Below are 18,486 nucleotides of genomic sequence, written 5' to 3' on the forward strand. Positions count from 1 at the left end.
TATGGGTTAGTTAACTTAGTACACAATTGCGTGGGGAATTTACCCGGGAGGCAATGTCGGCTTGTAGGATATTTTTTGTTGAAGAACCCAGAACATTCAAGAGAGAGAGGCCTGGTGGATGATAATTGCTGCAGCTCATACTTGCTAACTAGTTTCTCTCTCAAAACCTCATCATGCTTAGATCGTCGCCCAACGGTTTATTGAGGAGCCTCACAAGGCCCACGTCGCGCTCCACCGCGGGACTATTGATACGACGCCCTGTGAGCAACGCCACTACCAGCCAAACAAAATCATCAAAGGAACAACACCAGAATCAAAGACAAGAACAGCGAAAGAATCCTGCATTTCTGGCCTCAGCACTATCAGCAGCTGCAACTACCATAGGTGGGACATTGCTATACACAATAGTCAGTCATAAAACAGACAAGGACGATGAATCTCAATATGCAAGCCGAGCGGAGATGGAATTGGTAAGAAAGAATGACAATGACCCAAGAAATGGATCTAATTGAATGATTCCAGGCAGTCGAAGAGATAAGAAAAGCGCTTGGCGAAGATGCAGTCAGTATAGAAGACGAGATTCTTCATTCTCACGGTTACTCGGACTGGTCCACCATCAACATCGACCGGCTGCCGGTAGCAGTCGCGTTTCCCACAACGACAGACGAGGTTGCCACCATTGCAAAGATCTGCCACAAGAGACGCGTGCCGATGAGTGAGTATTTCTCCGGGTATGACGGGGTCAACACGAACTAACAGCGCAAGTTCCTTATTCTGGCGGTTCCAGTGTCGAAGGCCATTTCTCCGCGCCTTTTGGTGGTGTGAGCGTTGACTTTGTCAACATGAACCAGATTCTTGAAGTTCACAGCGACGAGTGAGTGGTGCTATCAAAGATTTGTTAACGAGGATTCTAATCGTGTAGTCTTAATGTCGTCGTTCAGCCTTCCGTTCCATGGATGGAGCTGAATGAGAAGATCAAAGACACGGGTCTCTTCTTCCCTATTGATCCGGGCCCTTCGGTAAGTACTGCCATTCGATAGGAGGATATTCCTTTTCTCACATGCATCGCAGGCCCAGATTGGTGGTATGGTTGGGACAAACTGCAGGTTAGTACTTCTAAACAGGACAGAGGAACGAGTAGATCTAACAGCTTAAAAGCGGGACCAACGCTGTCAAGTACGGCACCATGAGAGACTGGGTAGTCAACCTCACAGTGGTATTAAGCGACGGCACCATCCTCAAAACCAGAAGGCGGCCAAGGAAGTCATCAGCCGGCTACAGCCTCAACTCGCTGTTCGTGGGATCAGAAGGAACCCTAGGTTTCGTCACCGAAGCCACGCTGAAGCTAGCCCCCATCCCTGAGCACACAGGCATCGCGGTAGTAACGTTCACCTCAGTCAAAGCCGCAGCGACCATGGCCATCGAAGTCATCCGTCGCGGCGTACCCATCAGCGCCGTCGAGATCCTCGATGAAGTCCTCATGAGCGTCATCAACAGGATGGGCGCAACATCTATGAAGTGGAACGAGGTGCCGACGCTGTTCTTCAAGTTCAGCGGTAGTGATGCTCTGGTCAAGGATAGCATTGCACAGGTCCAGAGTATTTCGAAGAAGCATCATGCAAATGGTTTTCAGTACGAGAGCGATCCGCATAAGCAGAAGGCTCTGTGGTCGGCTCGGAAAGAGGCGCTGTGGAGTATGATGGCGCTTCGCGAGACAGATGGACATGTTTGGTCTACGGATGTCGCTGTTCCTCTATCCCGAGTATCCGAGCTCATAGGTCAGTTCAGTTGCTCGATTGTTCTCTTTACGGAGATCACTAACCATGTATAGACATATCCAAGAAAGAACTTGTCGAGCTAGGGTTATTCGGTAGTATTCTCGGACACATCGGCGACGGCAACTTCCACGAGACAATCCTATTCGAGGACAAGCAACGCAAAGAGGTCGAGGACTGTGTTCACAAAATGGTCTCCCGAGCAATTGAGATGGAGGGAACATGCACGGTAAGCAATGTAACCCAACTGTATACAGACATATCTAACAATAATGCACAGGGTGAGCATGGTGTCGGACTTGGAAAGAAGGAATTTCTTCGGGAGGAGGTTGGCGATGTGCCGATTCAAGTCATGAGAGCTATCAAAACGAGTCTGGATCCACTTTGGTTGATGAACCCAGGAAAGATCTTCGATCGAAAAGACTAGGCAATAGAGGAGTTCATGATGATCTGGTCTGTTTGTTGCACCTTGTCGAATAATCGGCGATACAATAAGCGGCCATGTCCGGTGTGACAATCACCAGGTCTCAGCCATAAGCGGCGACAGTAAGCGGCGTGTCTATCGGCCATCTTATAGCCCAATTCGTCCCTTTTTCATCCTCGAAAGACCATTTCAGGGCACCTTTGTGTTGCATCGCTTACGGTGATCCCGCAATTCGAGCGGGCCGTGCCTAGAGTAGAATTATTACTCCGTAGTCTATCCATTCAGCTACGCCTAGTTTTACAGAACGATACACAAGTTTGACTATATAAGCTTAAAGGCTTGCTCGTATTTCACAGATTCAACCCAGGCATCAGAGTCTATTTCATCAACCATTCTACACCAGACATCAAACTTCCAACGTCACACAATGGTTTCTCTCCGCGACATCAGCCTTCTGCTCCTCGCAGCCCCCGCCCTTGCAGCGCCAAAAGGCCCCGCCGAAGTAACAGTCAAAACCCTCCCCTTCTCCCCATCCTCCGACACATTCAAAGCCCCCTCATCCTCAGCATCCACCTCTCCCGCCTCAGACGCCGCCCAGAAAGCAGCATGCCAACTTCCCCTCCGCTTCACCAACTTCGCCCTCTACTCCGACACAGGCTGTCAGAACGTCATCTACGACCCGTTCATGCTCACCTGGGACCCGTGCAAGAATTACCAGTGGACAAACGCCCTGGCGAACGGTGTTATTTTTCAGAGCATGAGATGGACGGGTGGGAGTAATGCGCAGGACTTTTTTGCTTGTCAGCAGGGCTTTGGGTGCGATCATAATGTTGCGAGGATTGTACAGCAGAGCAATGTTTGTTCGTCTGGTGGAGGGCTGCACTTTGACAAGCTTGCTGTCAACCCTTAAATGGGCATCTGTGTATGACTGGGTGTGATACGATTCACGAAGCTGTATCTTAGTGACGGGTATACCCGTAGACTTGACTGTAAATGGAGGAGGAAAAAGTCCGTTTCTTATGATGAGCCAATCAAGTGCTCTAAGCTCGATCCACTCTCGCAAATACTTGCCTACTTGACTTGTAGAACCAATCATTTGGGCTTTGGATCCAATGGATTTTGCTTTGTCATTCGGTCGAGTATCGGACGAACGTCGACGACAAGCTTAAGATGATACCAACCATGATATAGTCAATAAACTAACAATATGACAAATTACCCCGAGAAGTATAGATGTATTCGCTACTGTTCAATATAAATTAATGTACAGCCCTTGCCCTTTCAGCAGTTTCCATTTTATAACACCTACTTGCGCAATCAGTATTAACAGTGATCCATTGTCTTCGAGTCTCGTCAATATCCTGTTAAACACCATGTCTTATACTATGGAACCCAATGTCGCCGCAGTCCTACCCGTCAAACAAGGTCAGCTCACTATCAAACAACGCCCTGTCCCAGTTCCCAAAGAAGGCGAACTACTGGTCCGCAATACCGCCGTCGCTGCAAACCCTTCAGACTGGAAGATCCAAGCCCTCGGCCTCTCTGCCAACTTTCCAGCTGTACTTGGTAGTGATCTCAGCGGTGTCGTAGTATCCGTGGGACCAGGTGTAACACGCTTCAAACCCGGCGATCGCGTCATCGGGTTTGCGCTGGGTGTTATAAGCGAAAACATCGACAAAGCAGCCTTTCAAACCTATACCCTTCTTGATGAAGTGGCGGCAACTCACTTACCCGGCAACATCAGCTTTGAGGAGGGTTCTGTACTTCCCGTTGGTATACTCACTGCCGCTATAGCGCTGTTTGACGGTCTCGGACTGCCAATGCGTCAGAAGACTGCTGAAGAAGATTTAGTGATTCTGGTTTGGAGTGGTGCTTCGGCGGTTGGTGTCTCAGCAGTGCAAATAGCACACACGCTGGGATGGAGTGTCTACGTGACTGCTAGTCCAAAGCATCACGAGTGGCTCAAGACATTGGGTGCAGTAGAGGCATGGGACTATCGTGACCCGCAAGTCGCACAAAAGATCTCTCAAGCTTTGAAAGCTTCCGGAACAAAGATTCGCGGCGCTATCGATGCTAGAGCAGAAGGCAGCTCCTTCGGTTCGGTCGCGGAGATACTGACTGCGGCTGACCTAACAACCGGATGCAAGGCTACTGCGCTGTTTCCGTGGCCGGAGGAAACGTCGCTGCCAGCTGGTATTGAAGGACATCACACCAACTGCGTGGGCTTCACTGCCAATTATCCAGATGTAGCAAGATGGATTTTCGGCGGCTGGTTGTCCAAGGCTCTCGAGGATGGGAGGATCAAACCTGCGCCTAGGTCTCGTGTCATCGACGGCGGATTGGAATCGACACAGGAGGTGCTGAATCTTCTTAGAGCTGGTGCAAGTGGTGAGAAGTTTGTCTTGAAGGTTTAGATCATCCGCTGTCACAGCTGCGAAAGCATTGTATATTAGAGTAGAGTAGAGTATCTATCTATCTATTGTCAAGAAAAAGACCTGTCGTGACATTTCATTCTTATCCTAAGAATATGTTACCAGCCCCCAGACTGGAAAATCCACGGAGCTTTACAGGAAGGTTTGGCCGCCGCGAAAGACAAAAGCGTTCGTGAATGACCACTCAGTCTGGCCTACGATTGATCAATTGAATTTATAATTGACTAGTAGGGTTATTAGACTCAATTCGAGAAACATATACGAAGTTCTGTCTGCTGATTTAAGCTCTCAGCCACAAGTCCCAACTGCAAATAACACATCAGAGAAGCATATACAATTTAGTCTGCCGCCCTTCTCCAAAAATCGCTATCGTTGTCAATATCGTAATCGTCGTCATCATAGCTGTTGTTGTCATCGTCATAGCCATAGCCATAATCGTCGGAGTCAATATCACTAAGCCTTCTGTCCCAGTACTCCTCTTCCTCATTGGGATTTTCGCTTAGTACCCATCCACAACTCTTCATCTTCCTTCTGAGACTGTCACGCGTCCCATCCTCATATACCTCAAGAATGATCTCTGGTAAAGAAGGAATAGCTCTAAAGTGAGTGTTGACAAGATGCAGCGCCTCGGTGGCAATGCTGTCGTGGTCTAGATTGTCGAGCCTAACCTCCATATTCCATGTGCTATGTAAGGACGTCCTAAGCGTGCTTAAGCTAGTGCAACTGCTCAGTATATTTCCGAGGATCTCAACACTTTCCTCATCGATAGTGATATCACCAGGGTCTAAATGGATAAATTCTGGGAAGTCGATGATGATATGGCGAATAGAGCTTGCGTTACGGGTACCGATTTGCCGGAGGAAGGAAGCTATAGTCTCAGGATCGCGTCCAGCAAAGTCGAAGCAATTCTGGCTGTAGAACAGGAGACTGGCTTCGTGGTGGACTGTCTTGCTGACGCGAAAAAGTCCCGTTAGGACCTGTAAGCCACATCTAAGCCAAGGATCGACAGGCTCGGATTGCAGTAATATGATTTTGTATATGGCGTTTCGAAGTTCGCCAGAGAGACCGAAGAAGCTCACGGGGCCGCTGGTAGTCATAGGCTGCCGATCGTTAGCTTTATAACTCAGAATGTCTTTTATAAGCATATATTCCAGACATTAAGCTTAGTTAGGTGGAAAGAATCAGACATGTAATAGGGGTTTTCACATAGGTGCTGGCTGTTGTTATCTCGCCAATTGCTAAGTTAGAAGATGAATAAATGTTGATGTTTGTCTATACGTGGGAGATAACCCCGCAGGAAGAGTGGCAAAATCACGGGTTCGTGTAGCTACCTGCTTATCTCGACTTTTCAGCTACCCCTCTCTTCGCCCGTGGCACCAGTCAGATCATCCTATGTACCTGGTGTCTCGTTACCCTGCTGTGGTTGGCCCTTATTTCGAGACGGAGTAAATAGCTTCCGAGGTTTACATAATGTAATTCAGGGATAACTACAGTGGCTATATAGGCAAAGCCTAATATTTACTCTTTATAAATACTAAAAACATATAGCTGCTCTCTATTTTATACTATTAATTATATATTTAGCTCTTAAAAGTAAAGAAAAAGAAATTATAGGTTAGAAATGTTAGGCATTAAAAGTCGCCAGCTAAAATATAATAGTTAGCCCTCTATATAAGAGAAAAGGCAACTGGCTTGATTTAACTCCTCAGAAGCTTATCCTACAGGTTTTAAATATCTACTTCTGTAGCAGGGAAAGCCTTTAATACAGGACTTGTGTTATGTATTCTTACTTGTATATAATAATGAACTTCGTTGTTAAATCGCCACGTCTAACACAGCAGACACGCCTCTGTCCAAGCTCTCAACCGCACCAGCCAACGCACTCTGAAACTCTGAGATGTCAGCAACCCTCGCACCGAAAATCACCCCATTGCTCGCAGCCTTGGCGATACCCGCATAATCCGGACTCGGCGCAAACGAGATATTCAACTCCTCATTCGTCGCCCTCGAAGCAGGTCCATCAGGATGAACCAGCAACATCGATCTCTTCGGCGCATTCCACCCAAGGTTGTTCAACACAATAGTCAAAACAGGAATGCCATAGCGAGCGGAAATCCAGTATACGCTTGAAGGTACGGAGAACATGTATGATCCGTCGCCTACGATTTGTACAACATAGCGTTTGCGCTTGTTGGGGACGAGAGCGTCTGCTGCGTCGGCGGCGAGTTTTATGCCTAGTGCTCCACCGCCAGACCAGCCGAGACCGCCGCCGCCGCAGTGGATCCATTGGCCGGGGATGGTAGCGCGGATTTGGTCTGCGACTGCGATCATGTTTGTGATGGCCTCGACGGCCCAGATTGTGTCTTCGGGTAGCTTGGCCCGTAGAGTAGAGCAGACGTAGTCTGTTGTGAGCTTTCCTGAATCAAGAGGCTTGGCCTTTGCATCAAGAGCTTGAATGCGCTCTGTATAAGACTTTTGAAGAGCTTGTTCCCGACGGTCAAACTCAGCGGTCGCAAGTTTCTCAGATAGCGATGCTCTGAGATAATCTGTAATCTGTCGCAGTGACGTCTCCGCATCAACACGATATCGCTGCTCAGCATCGATATAAAACACCAACATTGACTCCTTCAACGGATCAACGTCAAGATGAAAGATCCTCGCGTCATTCTTCGGTTTGCAAAGCTTGTTAATCCACGGGACATCACAGTCCAGAATAAGAAAAACATCTGCGTTCTGAATCGCCGAGTCAACGCCATACTTCATACCTAGCCATCCAGGATGATCAGCAGGGAAGCACATATCCGAGCATCCCGTATCAAGAACCCTCAAGCCCTTGATAGTATTCGCCAGAGCGACGAGCGGTTCAACAGCGGCGTGGTTTCGACCTGTGAAACCGACGATAACCAGCGGGTCGGAGGCGTTGACCAAGGCTTCTGCGATTTCTTGCACGGCGGGTTGGGGCAGGGCTGCGGGCGCGACGGGTTTCCAGAAGGCGGAGTTGATGGTGTATGGCTCAATTGTTTCTTCCATGACTTCGCGGGCGCCCATGAGATATGAGGGTCCTTGGGGATGGCTTGTCGCGAGTTGGAGGGCACGACGGACCATTTGCTTGACGTTTTTACCAGTCTTGATCTCGCCGACGTATCGGCAGTATTGAGACACAATTTGCTTCTGATCCGGCACATCTTGAATCCAGTGGCTTACAGGCATTAGTCAAGTTCCGCAAGGCTGAAGAATGGACTCACATAAACTCAGTCCTCGAACCGAGAAGTTCTCCCTCAATAGAATAAGGCGAAAGACCAGCAAAGATCAAAACCGGCGCTCTTCCCATAGCAGCGTTATGAATAGCAGCCGCGAGAGCAGAAGTCCCCACGTCAACATGCACAATAACACATTGCGCCTCGCCACTCAATCTCGCGTATCCATCCGCCATGGACAGCGCAACCATTTCATTCGGACACGTGATGATCCTGGGAAATTTATCTTTCAATTCCCGCTGGCCTCTGACCATAGCCTCAAGAATACTAGGATGGTCAGACCCCAGATTGACGAAGCAGTTCTTGACGCCTGCCTCGACCAGGGCCTCAAAAAAGGCGAAGGATGTAGTGTACCTGCGCTACGTTAGTCATGCGTAGTGCAATTTTTGGTGAGTTACGTACATGCTGGGCTTTGCTGAGGCAGGATCTGTACGATCTGATTCTGTGGTTTGAGCTTCTAATCTCATGTTGATACAGATAAAGTGGTTTATGTAATTTGGGCCAATTTCATGAGGTCTTTCTTTTCGTTTAATGTTGCGGTGCGGGATCTATCCGAAGAGGAGTTCCCCAGTCACGGTTGGTTCCCGAGCGGGGGATCGGCTCTGGCAACTGACTTCGGCAGTGGAAGCGTAATCCCCGCTTCCGGGAACACGACAGACCCCGATTTACGGCCGTAGAAGCAAGCTAGGAAATGAGTACTATTCAACTGTAACACTTTTTACGGAGCCATATCTGTTACTATAGTATTACTGGACTCTGCAGTGAGCATCATTGTATAGATTTATCACCACGATCACGAGCTAGCTATTCCTCTACATGAAGAGTGAGTCGAGTTGGTAATTTTGGAATTTCCGCATGGTTCAAATCAGCAGCATCATCAGGAAGCAACCCGAAAATCTGGCTTGTGCCTGAGGGATCCAAACCAAGATTTGATAGTGCAGCCTCCAATAGACTAAGCGAGAAAACGCAGGGAGTTTTCGCTAACCGATGCATGCTTGTCCAGTCAATCTCGTTGCTTTACATATTCATAGACAGGAACCAAGAAGCACTAGGTAGTATTCCCGACTGACAAGGCCGTGCTGGCTAGCTAGATCCGAGTCAATAGCCAGGGAGAAAGTCACATGGAGGTCCAGGCCCCGTCGGTTAACCTTGGCGGTAACTCCCATTCCTGCATCCTGCACCTTCGGGAATGACCCGGTCTGTCAAAACGTGCTGTATCGGTTTATCGGTTACTAGGTATTTGGAATTACAGGCCAACAATGACATGTCTCTGTTTCTCGGATCCGATCCATAATGACATATTCCATGCAACCCTTTCATGATCATACTGTGTCGTCTATGATCTCGCTACCCCGGGATTACAGTTCCATCACGCGGGGGAGCATCCCCAGTCCTCCACACCCCGCACTGGGCTATACCTCTTGAGAGCGTCGATCTAGATCCCTTTCGTCCAGTGCCAACCCCCAGGATCCAAGACCTACTGAAGTAACAAGCAGGCCGCTCATTTCCATAAGAAGGCACGCCATGCACCACCCTGTTCAATCCGCATCACCGCACAGCTCAGCTCAGCTCAGCACTACTCAATTCACACTCTAATCTTCCATCATGGCTGACCTCGCCAACGAGAAAGCTGCGTATGACCATGCCTCCCTTAAGGGTGGTGCGTCTGCCGTGGAGCAGACACCTGAGGAGTCGGAGGCTACCAAGAAGCTTTTGCGCAAGTGTGACGTTCGATTGCTTCCTCCCCTGATGGTCATCTATTTCCTTTCCTTTATGGATAGAACCAACATCGGTATGTCGCCTTGACGTGACAACATTGCTTGGAAGGGCTGAAGCTGATAAGATGATCTTCGAATTTAGGCAACGCAAAGATCCAAGGAATGACGCAAGATCTCAAGATGACTGGTTCCGATTACAACATGGCTCTCTTCGTCTTCTTCATCCCTGTACGTCGATCGATCCCCCGATGCAAGCATAGCAGATTCTGACTCGAACTTTGCAGTACATCATCTTCGAAGTCCCATCCAACATCATAATCAAGAGAATATCGCCTTCTCTCTGGCTAGGGGGAATCACCGTTCTCTGGGGTATGTGAGAGCACTCCAACTGCGCTTAACCAGTCGCTGACCGCATAACTACCTTAGGCATCTCAACTATCGGGATGGGCCTCGTCAAAAACGTACACGGCCTTATCGCTTGCCGCGCACTCCTCGGCTTCTTCGAAGCTGGAATCGTCCCGGGCTGTGTCTATCTTATCAGCATGTACTACAGACGCTACGAGGTTCAATGGCGCATGTCCCTGTTCTTCAGTGCCGCTATCCTGGCGGGCGCCTTTTCTGGCCTTTTGGCGTTCGCTATTGCCAAGATGCATGATGTCGGTGGCCTTGAAGCATGGCGCTGGTAAGTCCCGATTTCCCCTCAGGCAATAATCTGCTAATTATGTATAGGATCTTCATCCTCGAGGGCCTTCTCACTGTGGTTGCCGGTGTCATTTCCAAATGGTGGATCCCCGATTGGCCAGAGACAGCTTCGTTCCTCAACGATGAAGAACGATCTAGACTTGTCGCCCGACTGGCTGATGATGCTGGTGATGCCAGGATGGACCATCTCAACAAGGCAGCTTGGAAGAGGATCTTGACCGACTGGAAGATTTATCTCGGCACTTTGGCATACTTTGGTATTGTTAACAACGGATACGCTGGCTCGGTAAGACGGCAGCCTACCCTGATAATAGCAGCCGCGCTGACTCTTGTAGTTCTTCATCCCTACCATCCTCCGAGAGATGGGCTACGCCGCCGAGCGTGCACAACTCCTTACTATCCCAGTCTACGTCGTTGCAACAATTGGCTGTCTTTCATCCGCATACCTCGCCGACCGTATGCGTCACCGCTACGGTTTCACGATGATTGGTGTCGTCATGGCCAGCATCGGCTACATACTTCTTCTCCTTCAACACCAAGTCCCCACTGGAGCACGATACTTTTCGCTCTTCCTTCTCGTCACAGGTGGCTACATCACACAGCCCGTCATTCTCGGATGGTTGTCCAACACCATGGGCGGGCACTACAAACGCTCCATCGCCTCAGCTTCGCAGGTTGGCTTTGGCAATCTTGGTGGCATCGTCGCTTCGAATGTCTATCTTACACGTGAGGCTCCCGAGTACTGGACTGGACTGGGAGTTAGTCTTGGTATGGTTTGGATTTGTGGTATTTCTTGCACTGCCTTCTACTTCCTTGCGATCAGGGAGAATAAGAAGAGGGATCGTGGGGAGAGGGATCATAGACTTCAGGCTGCAGATGCTGATAACTTGGGCGACGACCATCCTCACTGGAGATATGCTACTTAGATGAAGAGAATGCAAGGATGCTTTACTTTGATGCATCACTGATCAGACAGCATCATATTATTCTGAGTCGGTATCATACCCATGATTTGTATATATCTACCAAGTATAGTTAGTTATGCTGTTGTCACGTGTCAATCCCACCACCCACTCTTTGGAGTGCTTCAGGCTTCGTAATCCCCCTCTCCATGCTAAACCTCAGGAAATTAGCCGAGCAAGGATTGAGCTCATTTCAACTCATACTTGCCTTTATCTTTATACACTTGATGACACGACATCTATCATAATGGACTCACATGATCAAAGTCGCCGCAATCTCGGTCTTCTCAAGCGTCTCCATTCCGAGATTATGTACCAAGTCATCAACACCCTACCAAACGCTGATATCAAGAATCTCCGCCTAACATGCTCTTATCTCGGGAACATCTCTCACCCACGCTTCAACCGCGTATTCATATCGGCTAATCCGCTTGACATTGAGGTCTTCACCTTGATAGCGAACCACGATATCTTTCGGTTCAAAGTCACAGAGATGATCTACGATGACTCGCGCTTTGATCATTCTTTGAGAAGATGGTCTTCAGATATAATCGAAGAATATCATGACCCCACAACTCCACTCTACTGGTTCAGAGAGGTTTATAATTCCATCGTCAGAGGCATTGAAGCTAAGGAGGGTGAGAATGATTATATCCCTCACGTCAAGGAAGCTTTCAAGACTCGCTGTACCATGCGTGAGTCATGGGAAGTGTATTGCAAGCTTAAATCGCAGCAAGATGAAGTGCTTGCGTCAGGTCGCGACGCTGACGCTTTAAGATATGGTCTTTCGCACTTTCCAAACCTGAAAAGAGTTACTCTGAGTCCTGCTGCTCACGGCATTCTTGGAAGACCATTATATCCCACGCCTACTATCAGATCTTTCCCCAAAGGCCTGATATACCCTCTGGAGCGTTGCTGGCCCAAACCAGACCTACTGGGAGACTACTCCCTTACCCCTTGGGATGAAACATAGAAACAAGAATGGCGTGGATGTTGTGTCATCGCGAAAGAGATCGCCCAACACATTCGTGAGAATCCGATGTTTGGCCTCTCCGAGTTCGTTGCGGAAGGTCGGCAGTTTTGGACAGGAATCAATTGCCAGATCTTTGACAATCCAGTGAGCGAGGAGTATCGCGACCTTGTCACTATTCTAAGTCACCCTCCGCTCAGACGCTTGGAGTTATCATTCGCTTGCGGTGAAGAGTCCAAACACAACTGGCCTTCTTTTCGTTCAGGCCACCTCTTCGGAGCTTTGAGTAAAGCGACGAACTTGCAGGATCTTCGCTTTGATACTCGCATTCCCCTTCAACACAGAATATGGCACCAGTTTGTGGAGTCCGCGCAGAACGGTATGCCTCTGCAGAGCATGTTTCCCATCAACGCGTGGCCTAATATACGTCGCTTTGCGCTCTCTCGGTCTTTTGTCAGACAGAAAGATGTCATGGCCTTTATTTCTATACTTCCATCGTCACTCGAGTCGCTGGAGCTAAGTTTCCTCAGCTTCCTTCCCGGTGAGGGAACTTACAGGGATCTACTACAGGATATGCGCTGCAATTCAGGGTGGAGAGAGAGGCCGGCGGGCAATCGGCCAAAGCTTATTGTATTAGTTGTTGAGAATGAATTGTTGATTGATGGCGCTGCTATAGACTTGAGTCATGCGGCTATGGACTACGTCTATCGCCACGGGGAAAATCCATTTGTAGAGGATCAGATTTTGGAGGTTCTGGAGGGTAAAGGGACGCTAGTAGATCTTCTTGATCCGATGCAAGACGAACTGTATCACGGCAGGGTCACGTCAGTCTAGTACTTACAGTCCATTGTTCTCGCATAAGGCATTGACCTCTCGCTCAGACCTGTGCCGTCAAAAGAGCTTCAATATCAGAGCGCAACCGCGACCTGTAATTTGAGCCTATCACAAAAGTCTAACATATGTCCAGTGTCGCCGATTTCATATACTTCCTTTGATTCACAAGTTGATTTGAATTCGAGAAAAGCTTTCATAATCTGGCATAACAAACATTCATTCGCGACTGACAATCAAATGAATGGTGTTAGTATTAGCTACCAGCGCGTAATCTAGGGTGCACCGCCCCGTACAATCATTCGGGTAACGCAGTATCCGATAGTAGAACTACAAAGGGAATGTGGCGTTGCGGTAAGATATCCAAGGAAAGTGACAAGATAAATGGCAAGACAAAGAAAACAGGAGCAAAAAGAGGGACCAAGATGCCAACCCTAAGCACAGATGCAGCGTCGACCTCGGAACAGTGAGCGGCGTCCATGTCCATGCACAGAACAGTTGTCGTCGAAAGACCTTGCGTTGGCTGACTGCCGAGAAGCAAGGTTAGTCTCGAGCTCCTCAATCTTGACACTCATGGCATTCATCTTGTCAAGAAGCGCGCTGTCGTTCTCTCCGGTGGAAACCTTTCTGCTGTGTCCACTGTAGGCTGAACTGCACGCTGTTAGATCGCCGGTCCTATGATCCCAATGTGCTACATACCCGGCAGTAGTGTAGGAAGCGGTACTACCCTTCCAGCTCGAAGGACTAGAGTGGAGAGACTCATCAGTCTCATCGTCCTCGATGTTCTGATTGAAGGAACATCGTCGCGAAGAGCAGTTGTACCAAGCACTTGGCACAGGTCCATTGCCTTCATTTCGTCGACTGTGATGACCACATCGACATCGGGGGTTGTTGGAGGAAATGCCCAGCATGTCATCCCAAGTGATAAAGCGACGTTTATGGCCAGCTTGACAGTAGTAGTAGGGACGACCAGCAGTAGCGCCTCTTGCGGCATCAACTCTGCTGCGTTTAGGCGTGTTGGGGCATAGAGGGCAGTCCGGGGCCTGAGAGAGAGGAAATTGGGGGGACGAGGTGTGTTGGGAGGGGTAGTAGGCTTCCATTGTATGAGATTAATCAGAGTGTTGAATGATGGTAGTTTGGGTTGTAGAGTTGATTGTGATTGACATTTTGGACGGCGCGACAGCGCCTTTATATCCTTTTCACGAACGTCTCTCGACGCGAAGTGACGTATGTATTAATACGTAGGCATAAACCTCAATATTGTTCTAGACCTTCGAAGACACTCATGTATGGTCACCTTGGCAGGCCGCGAGGCTGATTTCAACGATAATATCATCAAGGAGAGCATGGGACCGCATATTGCAGTTAGCAGGTGTGCGCGTCTCCTTCTCTGTCATAACGATCCATCGGATCTAAAGTTCGGACACCATTCCCCAAAACAAAGTATCGCTGACGTGTTTCTCAAGTCCTAATCTATTTTCTACTTCCTCTCACCTACCGCAACTTCAACTTGTCAAATGTCAAGTCCACATTATCATATGCGTCTTCAACTCAATATTACTCCCTTCTCGCCGTCACACAGCCACGCCAAGCGTCTCAGGTCTACCGAAGACAGTCACGCCGACATTGCCGATCTTCAAGCCACGAAATAAATACCTTGTTCTCATTTGAGGTCGCCGTTGCCTCAACTGAGAATGGAAGCGAACTGCAGCAACCGGCATTTGCGTCATCCACTTAGAAGTTCGTCACAACCGCCAAACGAAACTCGACTGACATGTTTTCGTTTCCAATTGCGAGTCCTTATTTTCATCTTTAGGTGCGGCTGAATATTCTCTTGCATATGTATCTCTCGTTTTGGGTTGGGCGGTAAATGGTTGGCTGTCAGCTGCTCGTCAAAGTTCAGCTGATTAAGTTGGCCAATGGACAGCATCTTCATGACTCTGTTGGCCGCGACCTTTGGATTGAGCGTTTAGAATCAGCAACAAGCTTAAAATACATAGCAGATAACATTTTCTTATTCAAGGATAACTTATCTCATTGGTCAACAGGTATATGGCTTCAACCTGCATATGCGACCCCAAATTAGATATGGTATCCACGGCTCCTTTACCTTGAATGCCCGCATGATAATTTACCCAGTGCCACCGACGGGTACTCTGTCGTGCGACATTTCAAACATCTGTATCATTCGTCTCCTCCTTTTGCCTCGCCTATGCCATCGTCCTACGTCGTTATGGCTGGGTCTTACGAACAGTCCAGGCTAACTGAACCAGAGCTATCACAACTTCACAAGCCCTTTTTAACCCTTTTATCCGTTGCCTACCGCAAGTAACATACTATCCTCCAACCTGCTGTCCCAAGAGTTGGCTCAGTCATTTAATGACGCCTACCCTTTTCTACCAAGCAATAGCTAGAGAGCCAGTCACAACATCAGATGAGATTCCCGTCACATTTCTAAGTATCCCGACAGGACACCATTCCACTGCGTCATTACACATTAATAGATAACTACTTTCTCAGTCATTACAAAGCCTTGAAGATCTTATGGATAATATCGTTACCCTGCACCTCCGCCATTTCTGGAGATGCATCACACGCAGTTCCCAACAGCCGCTAAACCCCATCTTTTATTCCGATCTCCAGAAAATGATCTGACTTGCGGCGTCCGCGGCCCGCAAAACGAGGAGATCCACGACCGACATTAGCCGCAAACAGCAGAAATTTCAACATTATATTCGGCCGCAAGAGCGCCATTTCAACATTTTGTAGGCATTCGCGGCGTGGGATGGGCGACTTGTTCACTTGTCACGATCAATTGTAGGGACGTTCTAGCAACGCCATGTAAGGTGCAGATAGACCCTGGACTGGTAGCCAGGATTAGCGCGCAAAAGCCAAGGTCTGCTTAGGACATGAATTATTGCCGCGAAAATCGGTAATTTGAATACTGTAATTGGTTCTGCTCAATTGATCCTAGGGCGGTGAGAGTCGGTCAGCCCAAGGTAAACCCAAATCGTCCCATCACTCCCGCCCTTTTCTCTCAAGGTGAGAAATGACCCGAGCCCGCCGGGACGGTACCCAAAGATTAAGTTCTACATAGAGCAGTGGGGGGCTCCTGCGGCTCTGCCCCGTTCCAGCGCATCGGTGGTCAATTTCGGCACACTACGGAGTACAAGGGCCTAAACTATTCTGCAAGTCAGGCCACTGACCAGAAGTAAGAAAGTGGATAACAGCTTCCTAAAACACAGCCTGATAGGACCGGATAGCCAATGCTATACCTGCGTAGTCTTAGCATCCACTGTCGAGAAGTCAATAGCCCTGAAACAGCAGGATTTTCGACTCCCAACATGCTCTGATGGTGGAGACTGGCCGAGATCGCTGGGTCTAGCAGTGAGTCTTTTTCGTTGCTGGGGCTTGGGTTTGTAAATGACAGCGATAAACCATCTTACCATCAGTCTGATAGCCTATGATCTCATGCCGATAAGAATCCATAGCTCTCCTGACTGGGCAGGGCCTAGACGGACTTGAGTCTGCGATAAGCTTGCATAGTGTTGATCAAGTCTGAATAAAAGGCTCTTATTGCCTCACTGACCCATCAAGCTTTCAAGACAATTCTTCAATTATATACTGCAACAAAAGTTGATCACGTTACATCAATCCATCATGAGCAGCCCACTCGTGGTGAGCATCTCCAACCTGGCGGCATACACGCCCCAAGAAACAATTGAGCTTGTTTCTCGCTCTGGCGTAAAGAGAGGCAACATGCGTCCCGACAAGGTCTTCCTCTCCGCCGTCTACGCGGGCTGTCTTCTTGGCTTTGGCTGTGGCGTCTCGCTGTGTGCCATGACAGCACCCTGGTACACTGAGAACGCGCCCGGGTTGGTAAAGCTCTTTGGCGCTGGTGTTTTCCCTCTGGGTTTAGTGCTTGTTGTGCTTACGGGTGCGGACTTGTTGACTGCGACTACTATGGTAAGCTAGTTCGATGCTTTCCTGTATTATTGTGGCTGATGGGGTTTTAGTTTACCTTGACTGCTGTGCTGCAAGGTCGGCTTCCGATTCGGAAGATGCTGCTGCATTGGATCCTTTGCTTTCTCGGCAATCTTGCAGGATCGCTATTTGTCATGTCTATCATTATGGGATGTAAGTCATGGCATACACTCATTGCTAAAGTCGCAATTAACATTTCCTTAGATGGCGGAGTCTTTGATGCATCACCATACAAAGAAGTCGTCATGTCTTTCGCCAGCAAAAAACAAATATCGCCGCAAGTCCATCAAATCTTCCTCAAAGCCATCGGGTGCAACTGGCTTGTATGCCTCGCCGTCTTCCTTGGTATCCAAGCCAAGGACCTAGCTTCCAAGGTCATCGGCATGTGGTGGCCCATCTTCGCCTTCGTTGTCCTCGGCCTCGAGCACGTTGTCGCCAACATGTTTTATATGTCTCTCGCCATCTGGCTCAAGACACCCGATCTTACCGTCGGGTTGTACATTTGGAAGGGTATGATCCCAGCTACGGTTGGCAACATTATTGGCGGTGGCATGTTTGTCGGCGTGTACTATTGGTACATGTACTTGTTTGGCGAGGATCCCGTCAAGGTTGATGGTGTTGAGTACCAGGGTCCCCAAGTGGACTCTCACATGCACATGCACTTCCTTGCCAACAGAAATAAGGGTAATGTCACCGATGAGGAGAGTAGGATTGAGTCAGCGCCCGTTTCAGTACCAGCCAGCGTTCTTGCAAAGTAAGACATTTGAGGATGGAATGATGGATATGAAATTGTTATGATTCTTTAGACCTAGAGTACCGCTACTTATTAAATACGAATTTGAACTATTGACCATATTTCTTTACCATGAGCCTCTCTGCAACTGATTAAACCTAATGGGGATTCCCAACTCTTATTCTGCTGCGGTAACGAAGCTCTAGGCGCGGGAGGGGCGGACTCACTAGCACGGATATCGCGACAGTGTACCATCCGTTGTTCCCAGAACTGAGCATCAGAGCAATGTTGGCTTATACCCATCAGACATTCCCTGTGACCCTTCGCAAAATTGCTTCGCCTGATAATATCGCATGGCACATGTCTTGGTAAGAGGTGAAGCCTGCTGGCGTACAATGCAGCCAGCGCCTCAACTCAACAACGGCCCGATGAGATCAGCAGCTGTTCAAGTCTTCTACGAGGTATAATCGAATGGTCTTACATCAGATCAGAACGAGCTGTCATGTTATGGCGTGGGTGGCATTGTCAGGGACAGAGTTTTGCATCTCCGCGGGGAGACCATATTTCTCCACATCCGTCGAGGCATCTCCACGGAGTCACCCCGCCAAGTCCTCCCCTGGCCGATTTAAATATTCTGGAACAAATAACCAAGGATTCGGCATTAAGACAGTAGTACGTAGGTCTAGGCTATTCGGCCC

The 18,486-nt window shown here is 48.7% G+C and overlaps 9 protein-coding genes across 9 annotated transcripts; 7 read left to right on the forward strand and 2 right to left on the reverse strand.

The window, feature by feature from the left end:
- Positions 1-173: 173 nt before the first annotated feature.
- On the forward strand, positions 174-2,202 carry FTJAE_3213 (d-lactate dehydrogenase (cytochrome); the record flags this gene model as incomplete). The annotated part of the gene is made up of 8 exons (XM_037349487.1): positions 174-470; positions 523-715; positions 760-874; positions 923-1,019; positions 1,072-1,106; positions 1,159-1,778; positions 1,832-2,004; positions 2,056-2,202. The coding sequence occupies 8 exons, from the start codon at positions 174-176 to the stop codon at positions 2,200-2,202; spliced, it is 1,677 nt and encodes a 558-aa protein (XP_037209605.1).
- Positions 2,203-2,626: 424 nt separating this feature from the next.
- Positions 2,627-3,109, forward strand: FTJAE_3214 (uncharacterized protein; the record flags this gene model as incomplete). Its single annotated transcript, XM_037349488.1, has 1 exon — positions 2,627-3,109. One exon carries the CDS (start codon positions 2,627-2,629, stop codon positions 3,107-3,109), a length of 483 nt encoding a protein of 160 aa, XP_037209606.1.
- A 475-nt stretch (positions 3,110-3,584) lies between these two features.
- Positions 3,585-4,613, forward strand: FTJAE_3215 (oxidoreductase; the record flags this gene model as incomplete). The annotated part of the gene is made up of 1 exon (XM_037349489.1): positions 3,585-4,613. The coding sequence occupies one exon, from the start codon at positions 3,585-3,587 to the stop codon at positions 4,611-4,613; it is 1,029 nt and encodes a 342-aa protein (XP_037209607.1).
- A 356-nt stretch (positions 4,614-4,969) lies between these two features.
- FTJAE_3216 (Benzoylformate decarboxylase) lies at positions 4,970-8,355 on the reverse strand (the record flags this gene model as incomplete). Its single annotated transcript, XM_037349490.1, has 4 exons — positions 4,970-5,731; positions 6,468-7,830; positions 7,877-8,242; positions 8,291-8,355. The coding sequence occupies 4 exons, from the start codon at positions 8,353-8,355 to the stop codon at positions 4,970-4,972; spliced, it is 2,556 nt and encodes an 851-aa protein (XP_037209608.1).
- Positions 8,356-9,493: 1,138 nt separating this feature from the next.
- FTJAE_3217 (tartrate transporter) lies at positions 9,494-11,234 on the forward strand (the record flags this gene model as incomplete). The annotated part of the gene is made up of 6 exons (XM_037349491.1): positions 9,494-9,680; positions 9,749-9,834; positions 9,891-9,975; positions 10,033-10,288; positions 10,336-10,594; positions 10,644-11,234. 6 exons carry the CDS (start codon positions 9,494-9,496, stop codon positions 11,232-11,234), a joined length of 1,464 nt encoding a protein of 487 aa, XP_037209609.1.
- A 283-nt stretch (positions 11,235-11,517) lies between these two features.
- FTJAE_3218 (uncharacterized protein) lies at positions 11,518-12,243 on the forward strand (the record flags this gene model as incomplete). The annotated part of the gene is made up of 1 exon (XM_037349492.1): positions 11,518-12,243. The coding sequence occupies one exon, from the start codon at positions 11,518-11,520 to the stop codon at positions 12,241-12,243; it is 726 nt and encodes a 241-aa protein (XP_037209610.1).
- Positions 12,244-12,309: 66 nt separating this feature from the next.
- On the forward strand, positions 12,310-13,074 carry FTJAE_3219 (uncharacterized protein; the record flags this gene model as incomplete). The annotated part of the gene is made up of 1 exon (XM_037349493.1): positions 12,310-13,074. One exon carries the CDS (start codon positions 12,310-12,312, stop codon positions 13,072-13,074), a length of 765 nt encoding a protein of 254 aa, XP_037209611.1.
- A 431-nt stretch (positions 13,075-13,505) lies between these two features.
- Positions 13,506-14,171, reverse strand: FTJAE_3220 (uncharacterized protein; the record flags this gene model as incomplete). Its single annotated transcript, XM_037349495.1, has 2 exons — positions 13,506-13,722; positions 13,771-14,171. 2 exons carry the CDS (start codon positions 14,169-14,171, stop codon positions 13,506-13,508), a joined length of 618 nt encoding a protein of 205 aa, XP_037209612.1.
- A 2,560-nt stretch (positions 14,172-16,731) lies between these two features.
- FTJAE_3221 (formate transport) lies at positions 16,732-17,813 on the forward strand (the record flags this gene model as incomplete). Its single annotated transcript, XM_037349496.1, has 3 exons — positions 16,732-17,037; positions 17,088-17,208; positions 17,260-17,813. The coding sequence occupies 3 exons, from the start codon at positions 16,732-16,734 to the stop codon at positions 17,811-17,813; spliced, it is 981 nt and encodes a 326-aa protein (XP_037209613.1).
- Positions 17,814-18,486: the final 673 nt, after the last annotated feature.

The sequence above is a fragment of the Fusarium tjaetaba genome (assembly GCF_013396195.1).
Source record: "Fusarium tjaetaba strain NRRL 66243 chromosome Unknown NRRL66243_c0000063, whole genome shotgun sequence".
Taxonomy (NCBI): domain Eukaryota; kingdom Fungi; phylum Ascomycota; class Sordariomycetes; order Hypocreales; family Nectriaceae; genus Fusarium; species Fusarium tjaetaba.